At 38.4% G+C, this 16,533-nt stretch overlaps 1 protein-coding gene and 1 long non-coding RNA gene across 2 annotated transcripts in view; one reads left to right on the plus strand and one right to left on the minus strand.

Moving 5' to 3' along the window:
* Nucleotides 1-16,533, minus strand: part of LOC103156343 (xenotropic and polytropic retrovirus receptor 1 homolog) — a 45,031-nt gene that overhangs the window by 12,391 nt on the left and 16,107 nt on the right. Inside the window, exons 2-6 of the mRNA XM_007578342.2 lie at nucleotides 12,698-12,749; nucleotides 1,937-2,038; nucleotides 1,636-1,859; nucleotides 742-891; nucleotides 542-625 (exon numbers count right to left, since the gene is read on the minus strand). Coding sequence (XP_007578404.1) covers nucleotides 542-625; nucleotides 742-891; nucleotides 1,636-1,859; nucleotides 1,937-2,038; nucleotides 12,698-12,749 — 612 coding nt within the window. The remainder of the gene's footprint in view (nucleotides 1-541; nucleotides 626-741; nucleotides 892-1,635; nucleotides 1,860-1,936; nucleotides 2,039-12,697; nucleotides 12,750-16,533) is intronic.
* Nucleotides 10,792-11,689, plus strand: LOC107833891 (uncharacterized). The gene is made up of 2 exons (XR_001659667.1): nucleotides 10,792-10,840; nucleotides 10,940-11,689. It is a non-coding gene; the product is annotated as an uncharacterized LOC107833891 (long non-coding RNA).

Raw genomic sequence — 16,533 nt, forward strand, 5'->3', positions numbered from 1 at the left:
CGCCTAGCGTCACTGCAGCTAGCGTCACTGCAGCTAGCGTCACGCTGCAGCTAGCGTCACTGCAGCTAGCGTCACTGCAGCTAGCGTCACGCTGCAGCTAGCGTCACTGCAGCTAGCGTCACTGCAGCTAGCGTCACGCTGCAGCTAGCGTCACTGCAGCTAGCGTCGCTGTGAGTTTTAGACTTCAGAACTTGAAAATTCTGACCTCTGAGTATAATAAGAGTGACATTATACTTTCATTATATAATGAGACAAAAGATAGATATAGATGTCTATATTTATCTTTTGTCATAGATAGATCTTTTGTCTATATCTATGAGTAACAATGTTTCTTATACTTTTGATTTTTAATTCTTTCCTATTTTAACATAAAAGATTACTCTATGGTGTTAGTTTGTGTGGTTGTGGTACAGAGCACCACTGCATTATCATAATATAGAAAAATCTCAAACAATATCAATGGAACCATTTTGTTTTCTTCTTAACTTGGAGCAACAGAACAATGTTCTTCTGAACAGGACGTTTAAGCTGTGTGACTGACTTGTGCAGCTCCCAGTGGAGGAACTCTCAGCCTCTTCATGGCCTTCTGCCGGTCGCCGCCTTCCAGCTCTGTTGTGACCAGAGCCTAGTGAGCACAGACCAAAACATGAGATCAGTTCTACTAAAACTTTTTTTACACATGACTATTTAAACATCTAGTTAACTGCGGTGTGAGAGTGAGTGAGTGAGTGTGACTTTCACCTCAGTCTCAGAGATGAGCTGAGTGATTTTCTTGCATGTATAAAATGGAGCCACTTCAACGTGGGCCACCCTCCAATCTGCCCCCTTGGAAGTTTCCAGAATCTTATCGTGCTTCTTGAGAATCTTCCTGAATCCTGTGAAGTTCAAGTTCTGACAGGAAGTGAAGGGAGGAACAGTGAGTCAGTGAAGTCAGTAGTAGTCAGTAGGTGATGTATAATGTTAGCATAGCTGTCTAAATTGTGACTGCAATTTAACATCACACCCTGTCCATCCATCAGATCTATGACCCACAGGGCGGCGCCAGTGCCTCCATCTGTCAACAGGGTAGACATAACCAGGACAGATGCAGATGCTGCATTCCAGTTGTGGTTGGAACTGGGAAATTCTGACTTCCCAATCTGAAAAATCATCTGTAACATCCTCTGAAGTCAGATTTCCCACTGAGAGCCTGGAAGCAACTCCATCTACCTACAGTGAACAATGTCTACAGTCGTCGTCGCCACAATGAAGTTCCGACTTCTTAACTAGAATTCTGTTACCTCGGGTCTGACATCAAACCCAGCACTAAGTTCACACTTCCCAGATAGCTGGAACGCAGCAAGAGAACCATGTGTGTTCAAATACCTACAGTAAGAGAAACGTCAGAGTGGCTAATTAAATGTTGTGGTAGACAGATGAGTATCCCTGCCTGCACAGGGAGAACATGGAAACTGCTCACAGAAAGGTCGCCAGTGGGATATGCTGAGAACGAATAATTCTTAGGCACTGTTCTGCGTTCTTATTTAAAAATTTGTTTTATTATAGATTAAAATTCTCCAATAAAACCTGAAAAGAGCCATTGTAACATGCTGATATTTGAACTTGTCAGACTACATAAATTGTCTTATCATCTACCTGATAATTCTGCAGCAGTATAAGGCTGAGGTAGAACTCAGAGAAGGCCAGCTGCAAGTCCTTAATGTTTCTATGTTTGCATCTCTCCTTCTGTGAAAGGGCAAACACGGTTTTCCTTCTTCTGAGCCCCAGCCCGGTGGCAGAGCTCTCCCTCTGGGCATCCAGCGATGACTGCAGCTCGTTCTGCAGCGTGGCGAACCGTCGCTGAGCCTCGGCCAGCTTTTCTGTTGGGCAGGAAACAAAAGTGACCTAAAGATGTAGAAGGAAGTCCTGCCTCATAGTACTGTACTGTTGGAATTACCAGAATAGAAGGTATTGATTTTGGCCAGCTCTTTCTCACAAGTCTGGAAAAACTTCTCCTCAAACTTGGCATAATACCTCTTGACTGTATCATCATCTGTGACTGCAAAAAATAAAATAAAGCAATTTGTTACACCAATAAGGAAAACTTGCCTTCATCCACTCCATGTAGATACTAAGTTGTAGCAGTCAAAGGGACACAGAAGGTTGAACTAATGTACTAAAGTCTCCCTGGGGCTTGGAAAAACGACTCAATGCAAAAACCCTTTATTTTGTTTTTCAACCACCAGGGGGAGTGATGAGACAGCAGACAGATCTACCACAACAGGCACAGAATGTTCTACCTGTCTGTTCAATATGACAAAGACATACTGACAGAACAGCCACTTTTTTAGGACAATAATTGCAATTTTATTTCACCCCTTAATGCTAACAGAGTGTAGTTCTGTGGCAAGGTTAACAGAAACAATAACCTCAATATGTACAGTAAGGAAAACACACACAAAAATCTATTCATATGCTGACTGGCCAAAATAAAAATTAACTAAGCCAATATGTATGAGTCTCCTATTGGTTAATTACTCCATGGGCAATTATGTTTCAACTGGCAACAAATTATTTAACCCCAACAGCTGCAGTGAGTAGCTTCTCATTTCTTAAATAACCATGTTGAAAGACATCTTGTGGTTGTAGAAAAGATGTCAGTCTGTTTGAGAGGGGTCAAATCAGTGGCATGCATCAAGCAGAGAAGGAGACTGCAGAAACTACTAAAACTGGGTAAAGAACTGTCCAACATGTTATTAAGAACCGTTAGGATAGTGGGAATCCATCGTCTTTGAGGAAGAAATGTGGCCGGAAGAAAATCCTGAATAATCATGATTGGTGACCACATAAGCATTTGGTGAAATCAAATCAAACAAAAACAGTAGAACTTCAGGGTATCTTTAACCTGTTTTATCCAAATTTATTTTTGTGCAAAATGTCTGCATGCATTTCAATCCTTGGATGTTCCTAACACATACTATTTATGAATTATTACAATGTTGGTTATGTTAGTGAAGATGTAGGTTTTAGAGCCTGCGACAACTGTTGCAGGTGAGAAACTGCGTAGTCTAATTCACAGGTTTCAAACTCCGGTCCTGGAGAGTCACTGCCCTGCAACTTTTAGATGAGCCTCTGCTGCACCACACCTGAATAGAATAATTACCGATAGGTTTAGCAAGGCTCTGTAGAACTGATCTACACAAGGAGGAGGTAATTAAGCCATTTGATTCCAGTGTTTTGTACCTGTGGCACATCTAAAAACTGACCCTAACCCTTGGGGATTGGAGTTTGACACGCCTGGTCTAATTGATACAAATCTGGTCTATTTATACATATAAAAATAATAAAATACATAACCTTTTATTATAAGACATAATTTAGAGGTTCATCCACATATAAATATATACTGTATATATACATATATACACATACATATTTACATATAGATACGTATATACAGTGCCTTGTGATAGTATTCGACCCCCTTGCATTAATATTATGTAGCACCACCTTTTGCTGAGATTACAGCTGCACGTCACTTCTCAGTTTCTGTGTTTTAGTGTATTTATTTCTTGGTTTTTTTCTGTCCTGTCCTCCCTGTTGATTGATCCCAGCTGTGTCTAGTCTTCCTGATTACCCTCCCTGTGTATTCAAGTGTCCTTTGTCTCTTGTCGGGTCCTCGTCTAATGTCAGTTGTTGTCATTACGTGTGTCGGCTCTCCAGTAGATCTGTTTGTCCTGGTTAGCTTGCTCCATGATCAGTTTTTCGTCAGTTGCTACCGGTATTTAGCTGTGTGCTATTCTCTCTGCCGTGCCGTCTGTACTGTTCTGTATTTGAGCTTTATCATTAAATTCATAATTTTCTTCACAACCTGGGTCTCAGCATTCATCCTTACCACCTCTCATTCACGACATCATGACAATATGAGGAACATACTGTATGAATGCAGTATAGCAGGAGACAAAGGGACAAAGACAAAATGGTTTCTGCAAATAGAAAAATCAGGAAGTAATTTCTAACTGAAATGTGCTGATGTAGGCTTAATCTGCTGCATAAGAAGGAACTCTGAGTCAATGAAAACATTCTAAGTTTGCATGTTTTGACATTAATATCAACATAAGATAGCACAAGAAAATGAGCCAAAATCTTTATTTACTTGTGAAAAAAACAAGAAGGGTTTTGGTCCAACTGAAAATAACATAATATTAATAGATATGTTACCAACAAGGCTAGATTACTTTTTGGTAATACTTGATCTTATTAATTATTGAAAAAAAATATTAATAAGACAAGATTAACGAGGTACAACTGTACCTATAGAGTTTTCTTGTACAGGTACAGATAACTGGGTGCAGTTTGATGTTAATGTTTGTTTTCTTTTATTTAATGTTTTAAGCAATCTCTTAAAGATATAGCCACAAATCTCTGCTCAGTGTGTCTAGCATTATCAATAAAATATTTTATTAAATGAGCCCTGTCCAGTGAGTCCATGTATCTTAACGATCTTGTAGTTGACAAATAAACTGAGTGACCTAAACACAGAACACTGATTTTTCCTGTGCATCTGTAGGAACACAGCATCATCTTGTCTGGTGGAAGATCTGTTTGGGTTTTCATTAACAAGTCAGTTGGAAAAAAAGTTTACAATCAGAGGGAAGACCTCTTAGTGGACAGGAAACAAGACTTCTGACTCAACAATGTCTTTATAATCAGCCATATAACATCCAAAACGTGCATTACCCACTGACCGTGGGATTTCACTTTTATTTTTTTCTTTGTAATTCAGAGAAACTGTAGTTTAGGAAACTGGATGACTGTGGCAGTTTTGCTGCGCTGGCTTCATCATTTTGACCAAGGATAAGGAACTTTATCTCTTGTGATGGGAAAGACTATACAGGAATAATTTTTCCAGACATGACTGATCATTGGTGCCTCTGAGGTGGAGATAGCTGAAAGACATGTTGAAATTAGGAATAAATAGAGATGGTGATGATATAAATGTCAGAGTGGTACAATCCCAGGGTGGATTATCAGGTTAGTCAGAAGATAAAAATGGAACAGCCTGTGATTCACACAATGTTAAGTAGGAGCATCTGACCATCTGCACAGGGATCGACACACATGCTGATAAGATGCTGATTAAATGCTAAACGAACAGACAGAGCTGATACTGTGATGTTTTTGTAAATAAGCATAAGATAAAAGTCTAAACAGTTTGTGTATCTGCAGAGATGCTGACTTCGATTTTCCTAAACCTGCAGCAGTCCTGGATGGAAGGTCAGCCATGATGATGTTCACTGCAGACCTGAACATTTGTTGCAGTTTGGACGAGCTGTCATGGCTGTTCTGAATAACAGCCATGAAGACGATGAGCAGCTCCTTTGTTGGATTTCTTGAGTTGCTGCAGGAAGTTCAGTCTTGGTCTATATTTATATTTCTATAAATATACAGTGGCTTGCAAAAGTATTGGGTATACCCCTTGAACTTTTCCATAATTTGTCATATTACAGCCACAAACATAAGTATGTCTTTGGAACTTAATATGAAAGACCAACACAAAGTGGTATACAATTGTGAAGTAGAAAGAAAATTATGATTCAAAACATTTTTTTTTTTTTTTTTTTTTTACAAAGTGTGGAGTGTAAAAATATTCAGCCCTCTGAGTCAATACTTTACAGAACCACCTTTTGCTGCAATTCCAGCTGCTAGTCTTCAGGGTTTGGCTCTACCAGCTCTGCTCATCTTGTGACAGAAATTTTTGCCCATTCGTTTTTGCAAAAAGCTCAATTTCAGTCAGATTAGGTGGATAGCTGGACTTCTTGTGGTTTTCTTCTTGCCGCTCTTCCAGAAAGATCACATTTGTGCAGTGATGACGAATACTTGTCCTGTGGACAGATTCCTCCTCTGAGCTGTGGATCTCTGCCTTTGGTCCAGAGTCACCATGGGCCTCTTGGCTGCATCTCTGATCAGAGCTCTCCTTGTTCAACCCTGGAAATCCTTTTACAGCCTAAGTCTGCTTTAAACATCTCCACAGTTTTCTCCCTGACCTGTCTGCTGTGTTCCTTGGACTTCATGATGCTGTTTGCTCCCCAATATTCTCTGAACCTCTGAGGCATCACAGAGCAGCTGGATTTCTACTGAGATCAGATTACACACATGTGGACTCTGTTCAGTCATCAGGACATCAGGAAACTTCTGAAGGAAACTGGTTGCACTCAGAAAAAAGGGGGGTGAATACTTTTACACACCACACTGTAAAGTTTTTATTTGTAAAAAATGTTTTGAGTCATGTATAACTTTCTTTCTACTTTACAATTGTAGGCCACATTATGTTTGTCTTTCACATAACATTTCAATTAAATTAATTCTGGTTTCCTTCTTTTTATATACATACTTAAACTATAAAGAATTACCAGTAACAATGTTTTCTGGTGATCTTTTGGAATTGTGACTCATCAACGGCGTCTAAACATCGTGTGAGCAGGTGGTTTTGAGTCACACCATGCAGTCTAAGTGAATCACCGTGTTCTAACTTGGGCTCTTTTAGACAAAACACCAAATTAAGTCAGTTGAAGTGCGAAGACCTCTCCCTGTAAGGCTTTCTGCAGCACACAAACAGCTGGCACAGTCAGAAGACAGTAATCTTCTTATCCCTTTTTGGCCTTATTCTGCTGTTTTCACTCTCTGTCTCAGCACATGTCATCATCATTATCATCATTATTATCATTATGACATGTCTGTCTCAGTAAGAGCCTATACTTTCCATTTTAAAATTGAGGGTTTTTAGGTTTATTTTTTAGCAACACCCCTTTTTACTCTTACTCAGCTTTCTGCAATAAGCAGCAGCAACAACACAAGGCTGCAGCTGGTCCACAGATAAGGACTAGTTTTATAAAAAACAATTTCAAAAAATAAAAATACAAAACAGTTGTCCTACACCTGAGAACTGATTTCCTCTTTCTGCAGGGCCTCACCAGTTTATAAAAAATATCAAGGCTGTACCTTGGTAGAAAAGTTATTGTGGCTTTAGTTGTCAAACAGGCTGATGAAAATGACGATCATTTCATCAATTCTATCACATTTTATTGTACATGTGCCAGTAGGCATCGCCATAGTAACTTGTGCATAACTACAAACATCAACAATGAGCATGACAACCTGTGGATCACATTGGCCTCTCTCAGCCAGGTGGATCCTGAGTAGATCTCACTCTTAATGTGGATGGATGTTGTTCTAGGTGAATTCTGTTGTCAATACACATCGATTCATGGAACTAGTATTCGCTAACGGCTCTGGCCTGATTCAGGACATACCAGAGGACAAGTGAGCAAAATGGCTCCAGAATGGCATCTGGAAAACACACAACTTGGACTGTAGGACAAAACCCCCCAGATCTCATCTCAGGATAACAAAGCAGAGACTAAAGAATCTACACATGTCTGGACAAAGTGAGAGTTCATCTATTAAATTGACTGAGGATGAATACATAAACTAAAAACTGGTGTATAGACATTTTTTTTAGAAGCATCTTTGTGAGCCTGTTGCTTTATTATTAAATTGAATATCATTTCATACTTTTTTATCATTTTTGTCCAGGTCACCTTAAAAATTGAGCTATTATTGTTACAGGTTCAGTCTCTTCAGAAAAGTACTCATTAGGTACGCGCAGACATGAAAATGTTGACATCAGATGTTAATACTGATGTTATGGCAGTATTTACCAATATTTTATTTAATCAAACTTTTTATTTGTTTACTCAATAAATTGTCAGAATAACCGATAGAAAACTTGATTACTAAAATAATCGTTTTCAACAGCCCTAGTAATGAAATGGTGACAGTTTGAACAAATATGTAAAAAACATATCTTTTATAAAAGTTACATTACTGTGCATCAATGAGCTGAAAGTTCAACTTAAAAACCTCCTAAAATAAAATAAAAAAGTGGAATGATGATATAAAAACGATTTAAATTATAGATGCAAATATCTTAAGAGCTGAACATCACATGAACATCTCAAACAGAACATTTTAGTATAGTCAAACCATTTTTCTTAAGAATTATTTCAAACTTGAACTTAATGAATATTGTTGGCATCGTTAAGACTCCGACATACTTCATCTAATGCAGAACAGTCACGTGGTTTTGGTACGTTTGTATCCACACACACCTCTCATACAACGGCGCTACATCTCTACATCAGAATATATCAGACTCCTCCTCACAGGGATCTAAAGGAGGCTGGCTTGGCTTCTTCAGCACCTGCCTCTTAAAGTCCAAAAGCTGGAAGCTGAGTCCTCCCTCAAATCTTATCCACCACTTTAACCAGGTTACCAAGCCTGGCTTCACTGAGCAAGGCAGGGAAAGCTACTGCTGCAGCTCCACTGTGTGGTGTAGTGATTACAGTCTGTCTCTGACAGCTTGTCAGGGTATTTAAAGTAAGAAAACACAATGACCACCTTATTTTGCCATTACTACATGTTGGACAAGAAAAACAACAGATATCACTGAGTAAAGTACTCAGTGGCAGTAATTCAGCTTCGACACATTACTGAATTCATTGTTTTTTCTGATTTTTTTCTTTAAAACACACACAAAAAAACTGAAAGCCACTAATTAGGCTGATGAGCAGTTAGTTTGGGATGTGTGAAGACACATTAGAACAAGTATTTTACAAAAAGGTTGAATGGACTGTGTAAGTAAAACCTACAGTCTGACAGTACCATACAACTCTGTGACCTGGTCATTAGAGTTTAGTTTCTATCACCACACCAGCACTACATAGTGCAGATTTTGAAAATGTCAAATAAATGTTTGTATCAAAAATTTAGTAGGCCATTACCATCAATTCACTCTCTGCAGTGCAACAACATATTTAGCCAGTAGGGGCACTCTCACTACCTTTGACGCTCGTACCTCATTACATTCATTACATTCTGCAACCCAGAAACCATCTTAGCCTTCAGTCAAGCTAAATGAAAAGCTTTAGAGTTTCATGACCTTAGAAAACTGCAGTTTTCTTAGATTTTGTTTTGTTTCGATAAATATCCACAAAATGAAATGTGTTGTAATTATGAAAGAACAACAGTTTTATTTCTAATTTTGAGTTCAAGAAAAAGACAAGCATACAACTTTTGCAAAGTTGATGCTTATATTTTGGATATATTGAATGATGGATATATTTTCTTGTATATGACTACTAAACTCCCACTAATCTTTTATTAAAATAGAGTTTAGTTTTTGTTAATAAAATAGACACTTTTTATTATTACTCATTTATTTGATTATGATTGGAGCATTCAACAAAATTTCACTTAATATAAATTTTAAATGTACAGTTAAATGACAAAGTCTATGTATATGATGTAGATATTTGCTAAAAGCTGCACTCAATATTATATCTATATTTAAAAATGTGACTTAGTTCTTTATCATTTTAAGCCAAAGTGAATAAGAACTAGGGCTGCACCGACTGCAGTTTTCTGGCCGATCGCTGATTACTGATGTTTTAAAAAGCCTAACTTACCGATTCCACTTTTGGCTGATAAAATTTTTTTGTCTGAAATGTTGCTCAATATATCAAGAAGGTTGCTGAATTGGCAACAATGGGATGACTATTAACTGTAAATGTCCAGACGTGACCTGGTCGTCCGGTTTTCAGTACAACCTCTCTCACAGGACAAAAGAAAAGCACAGGGGTTGATTTTTAGACCTTTGCTGAGGTTGATAACATTGGTGGATAAGATCGGCTTCACATGTAGAAATCGGCCGATCAAAGATCTCCCAAAATGAAGGAAATTGGCACCGATAAATCGGCTGGCCGATAAATCGGTGCACCCCTACTAAGAACCATTGTGGAAGGTCCAAACAGCCACTCCTGGCTCTGGAGGCACAGGGTGCAGCTCCAGCCTTCTATAGATGATTCTCTGCTCTCATGGGGAAAGATGCCAACATGCTGAAAACAAAATCATGGCTGCTAATGCAGAAAATGTCCAAAAGAAAAAAAAATGCACATCTTACATTAATAATTGCATATCACTCAGTTCTAAAATATATAGTCACATCCTAAATTAATAATGTAATGATTCATAATCAAGAAAATAACATTTTTGTCTTAAATGTCAATCTTTTAATTTCCCTTAATCCAGAAGAAATTCTTCAGAAACAAAATATCTACAAGTATTCCCCAGTTTGTGAAAAGCTGAGAAAACAGAAACCATCAGACATTTTACAAAGTTCCTTTTAAATGAGTTCTAACCAAGTTAAACTGAAGATGTCTTCTGACATGGTTTTAGATAAACTCCGGCTAGATTGTAACACTATGAAAGTTTCATGGTGCTTCCTTCTACTTATGTATTTAGTTAAATATAGAAACTGCTTTCACTGGAATCTGAATCCACTGATTTCTTCTGTTCTTGTCAGAGGTGGGGACTCGAGTCACATGACTTGGACTCGAGTCGTTAAAATCACGATTTGAGACTTGACTTGAAAAAATGCTCAGACTCGGACTTGACTTTGACTTTCATGCCATTGACTTGGGACTTGACTCGACTTGAAGCTGTTTACTTGAAAAGACTTGATATTTTTTACTCAAAGTCTTAAAATTTAAAACACATTATTTATAAAGTGGCGTCATTAATTAATTTCACTCATTCCGTATCAATATGCGCAGACCGTCACTCTGTTTTTCCTCTCTCCTTATGTATGTATGTGTACGTAGCTGCAGCACAACCAATCAAATTAACAGGATTTGGACGTTTAAAAAAATGTGGCGACGCTACAGAGCTCAGGGAATGAAAGACGAAATAACCGTGTTGGGCAGTCAGGACATGAAGACAGAAGTGACACAAAAAGTTAAAGGTAAAGACTGTATTTGGTGTTCTTTTTCTGTATTATTTATTTATTCTCTAAAATTCTAATACAGGCTCTTTTGCTGCTGTTACTTGGATGTTTTCTCAGATCTGATCCTGGAAAATGCTGCAGATCCTGCAAAGTCGGAGCAACACGTGACTCCTGGTGATAAAGATCAAAAGGACTGTGAAGATGGAGGACTGTTTGCTGCTTATTGTAAGAGGCAGAAGAAGGATGTCCAGACAAGTCCAGCACTACAGCTAAGTCATTACCTCCATATTGCTGATGGACAGAACGCCCTCTTGTTCTGGGCAATGAACATGCACACTCTTCCTTCACTGTTTAATGTGGCCACCAGAGTTTTGGCAGTGCCTGCTTGCAGTGCTCCAGTGGAGCGCGTCTTCAGCTATGGTGGCATCATTTTACGTCCTCATCGTGCACAAATGACAGACAGACTTTTGGCCAGTTTGGTCTTTTGCAAATGCAATGCAGAATAGTCAACTGAAATACAGTATCCTCAATTGCAGATTTTTGTAAATCGTTCAGTTGATATGTTTTGTTTCTTATGTCACTCAAACATGGACACATAAAAATACATGTTCACTCAGTGACCAGGTCAGAGAAAAGAGGAAAAAACTGCTGTTATGGTTCTTTGTATTGTGCTGTGGAAATGTCAGCATTTTTGTCTTTTTTTATTGAATATCAAGTTTGACAGAACTGCGCAATAAAGTAGTCCAATTTGAAAATGTTTTTTATACTTTGTTTCCAGCTACACATGTTCTATCATTTGAGATAAATACATATTTTAAAAAGAACAAATGGTCTATTATTTGAATTTCATGTATAATTGCAAATTATAAAAAAAATAAAATAAAATAAAAACGACTCGAAATGACTTGAAATTAAAGGTTCCTGACTTGAGACTTGCAACACAGTGACTTGGTCACACCTCTGGTTCTTGTAATTAAGCCTCACACCACTGCTGTACTCTCTTTTCTCTTTTTATTTGGGCACAGCATAAATATACAATCTAAATTAAAGCTTAAACATGAAATCTGAATGAGAGCAATATATAGGGAGCCTGAAAATAAGAAGGAAGTAATGGTTTCAGACACACACTCATGGTGTGTTGTTGTTAAAAGATGAGATCATTTAACAACAAAAAGCCTCCTTTGTCAAATGAAGATACCAGTTAAAGGTGACACAGACATGCCATGATAAGAAGTATTATTTAGTACAAACAGGCCTGTAATTAACCCCAAAAAAGAGCCCTGATAACTGGCTAGTCCACGAAATGCTCCATTTAGATGATTCTATGGCTCCTATGGTTTTATGGTGTAACTTTACAAGAAAAATATCATTTAGGAATAACACAAGTTGAGGTAGTACATGTAAAAAAAAAATTAAAAAAACACAAGTGAGAGAATGACGTATTATAATTCCAGGCACAGGACTGTATTTTCTATGCCAGCCTTACTGCAGTCGGTTAAAGGACACAACAACACAGTGATGTGTTTCCATAATGACCAATGGTGATGATGCGGCTTAATTATGGAGCACAGCCGAGGAGAATACTGCATTGATTGTTAATGGACATATTTGTATTTAACAGTGTCCTGTATTATATTTAATGAAACAACACCAATGATGTGCCAAATGAGACGTTTAATGTCTCATTTAAACAAATGTTTAAGTACTTCTATAAGATTCGTATGGGCTAAAAACTGGTTCTAATCAGACCCAAAATCACATCTGCAGGTTGGAGACTAAGGTGTGAATTAAGGCATTTGAGGTTGTAGTTATTCATACAATAGCTATATATTAGGTAAGGGCTACTATTAGTTGGACTGTGTGTGTCTGGAATACCTTCAATAGATGGAGCTTGGTCCTGTGCAGCATACAGCATCTCCTTAAACGCCTGCAGACAAAACAAGAAAAAAGAAGCCAATAATGCACCATAAATTATTCTCTTCCTTAAGGTTTAGACTATGAAAAGCCATTTTAACTTATTCAAAAAGTATCTTATATGATTAAATTATTCTTAATAAAACTGTCTTGCTGTAGATGGATGTCTGTCTACACACACACACACACACATACTTGCGTGTGCGCGTGTGTGTGTGTGTGTGCGCGCACGTGTGGATCCTTTCTCTGATTCTGAAGTTCTCTTTTTAGCTTGAGCAACCCGTCTTCATTACAACTATGTATTTAATAAGCATGTAGACAGGGTTAGGGTTACCATTAGTGTTCAAATGCAATTGAAAAGGTGTCAAGTTAAGTGTGGATTGACACAACCCAGACAATGGAATGGTAAATGAAATGACCTTCTACATTTCCGTATTTTCTTGTGAATAATAATAATAATAAAAATTAAAAATTGCAACATTTTTGATCAGTGTGTCAGGATCCTATTCATGCATTTCAGTTCTTCTGATTATGTCATTCTTGCTTTCACTGATTCCACATACAGTAGATGGAGCCACAGTTGATACTGATAGTCGATGTGTAATTTGTTGTGAATGGGGTGTGAAGAGAGCGGTCGGTCACCGAGTCCCAGTAAGGATGGAGAGGACAACAGGACAACCACTGTGTTTTGTCTTCTCTTGGTTGATGGGCAGATAGTAGAGTGGTCAGTCAGTATTTCAGAAAGTCGGACAGGCTGAAGACTACAACAAAGTCACTGTTCACCAGTAGGTCAGCCAGCTAAAGTAGCCAAGCAGGACAAACATGCCTCTGTCCCCAGCAGTAAAGCAAGGCAAAGCCATCATATAGCCCACACAGCAAGTTGCCTCTCTAGAAGAGGGAAACAGCAGAAGGCTTCAGGGGAATACATTGAGTACTTTTCTTCATTAATGCAGACATGGGTACATGGGGTTGCAAAAGTCACTTCCAGACGGAAGTAGTAAGTTTAGGGTTCATTTCAACCCACTAAGGATCAGGATCAACATAAAGCTGTTCCTGGTGTATCCCTGAAGGAAAAGATGGAGGTGAGGCAGACGAAGAGGACGTTTCAAACCAGGCCTGCACAATGTACCACAATTGCAAAGCCAGTGTGTTCAATTTTCACATCATAAAGGACTGCTTGGAGTCCCGATCTCTAAGGGGGACTCAGTTAACTCTAGTTTGAAACTGAATTTTTCAAACTAATGTAATATTCAGCCAGCCATACAGAGCAGATGAATCCAAAATTACTGGAATATATGGCAAATGATATGATCATCAAAATATGTAATATCGTCACCGTAAGACTTTCTGGTGTCAAGCAGCTCCAACAATAAGAACAGAATAAAGCAATCTGTAGGAGTGTGTGTGCATACAGTATGTGTGTGTGCATGCGTGCTGGAAGCCTGCACACTGCCTAGACCTGATTAGGTCAATAACCTCATGAGCATATTTTTAGAAAAACTCCCTGTGATATATTGATTTTGCCTTTCTTTAAATGTACAAATTATTTGAAACCACTAAGATTATAGAGCAGATGTCTGCATAACTGATATCTCCATTATAAGACAAGGTATTCTGTAGCTCCATAGTCTGATTTATTTTTTACAAACATCAATACAAATGTCAGAAAACATTAGTATGCATTCAAAAAAAGTAACACAAATCTAACTTAATATTTGAGGATGGTGTTCTGATGTACTATTCAAAGTGTTAAACTGTTAAATCATTCACACTCCAGGCTCCTGCATCACACATCAGGAGAGTAGAGGTGCATCTCATCAAGTAACATGAGTAAACCGTCGTCTAAACAAACATACAATGTGTGGTGCTCAAGTGTGCTGAGACAGGAGTGAGTGCTAGAGTCCCACCCTGGACAGCTGTAGAATTACCATCGACATCTGGAACAAAGTCAAAGTGGATTGCTGGGCGTTGACCACATTCTATGGGGTTGTTTGATAAATAATATGTGTGTGGGGAACAGGCCATTTGATTAAAGAACATTTTCAAATCCAGCACCTTCTATAAATGAGATTCAAACCTCACAAGGATAATCTCATACATCTTTGCTAACCAAAGTCTTACACCTTCCGTGGTTTCTATGATTTTAAGTTCAAATATTTGACTGAAACTTAAAAAGACGAGCTGTTTTTCCATAGTAACAACCTCTACTCTGAAGAGTGTTGTTGCCATTGCAAACAACTTCGTTCCTTGTGAGAAACTTAATGTCTGAAAAATAAGATCCAACTTCTGAGTTCCTGAAGCTAAATATCTGTCTGTTCTAGAGTTTGGTTTTAAAAAAAGAATTAACAAAAACAAAAACAAAACAAAAAAAAATCGATTCATTAATTGGAATACATTTTCTTGGAATAGCCCGATATAGATTCATAAAGCCCTTAACTGAGCCTATGTCTTTTCCCCATAATACCACATGATGCAAGATCTTGTCTGTAGGCAAGTAGCACAACAAAACAACATGGCGGAAGCATTGAAAGCACCACTAGCAAAGTTGAAGGCAGATGTTAGGAATTAGTTTGGATTCTACAAACAGGAATGCTGAAGTGGACTAGATAAGAGCTGAACAGTATGCAAGATTTGCTACATAGAGGTGAAATATTGTAGAAACCCAACCGATGGTTGACTGGCTGGGACAGCTGACTTTTTTTTTTTACCTCTGTTTATTGACTGGAAAGTAAGGTTGGGGGACAGGACAAATTAATTGACCCTTGACAATAGCCTGAGCCCACAGAAATACCTTAAATCATCGGCATAGTTCAGAAGCTGTACTTGTGGCCATTATATATATTTCTGCCATTTGTGACATCAATGGGAAACTTCTGTCATGCATGGTCCTTTGAGAGACATTTACAGCCAAAACGCACTGTGTCCATCTACTGTCCTCTTTGTGTTTAGCTGTAATTTCTGCTTTTGAAAGGCTGTTTCAGATCTTGCTGATAGAGCTGCAGCACTTGCTGGACATGTTAAATAAAAATTAAATGATTAATGTAACTGAATTGGGTTCAACTCTTAAAATAAATATTCATATTTTTACTTATAAACCAAATTAGGGTTAGTTTCTATTATTTGCAGCATTAGTTCTTCAGAGAATGTCTTCCAAGTCCAAGTAAAATTGTGATTACTTTGACTTTAACTGAATCAAATTGAATCATGAATCAAATCGATTCTGGAAATCCAAATCGCCTCCCAGGCCAGGACTGGTCTGTTCCCGTCACCAGCTGATTGCTTTTTCGTTTTGTTTTTTTTTCTTTAATCACTCTTCAGAAGCATGATTTTATAGAAAACTGAAAATAATCTAGGAATTGTTTAATTTTATGTTGGACTACTACCTCCAGAGCAGCCAAATGCTCGTTCCACGTTGATCACATAAAAACTAAGTCTAGATGAACAGGCTTGTAGAAAATCTGAATCAGCAGGTGAATCCTAAAAAAAGAAATCAATAAACTAAAAGTCTGTTCATTATATCGTTATTTAAAGTGTCTTAAACGTCTTCCATCCATCCATTTTCTTCCACTTATCCGGGGTCGGGTCACAGGGTCAGCAGCCCAAGAAGGGAGGCCCAGACTTCCCTCTCCCCAGCCATTTCTTCCAGCTCCTCCGGGGGAACCCCAAGGCGTTCCCAGGCCAACCGAGAAACATAGTCCCTCCAGTGTGTCCTGGGTCTTCCCCGGGGCCTCCTCCCAGTGGGACGAGCCCGGAACTCCTCACCAGGGAGGCGTCCAGGAGGCATCCTGACCAGATGC

Source organism: Poecilia formosa, unplaced genomic scaffold (genome assembly GCF_000485575.1).
Source record: "Poecilia formosa unplaced genomic scaffold, Poecilia_formosa-5.1.2 Scaffold475, whole genome shotgun sequence".
NCBI classification, from domain to species: domain Eukaryota; kingdom Metazoa; phylum Chordata; class Actinopteri; order Cyprinodontiformes; family Poeciliidae; genus Poecilia; species Poecilia formosa.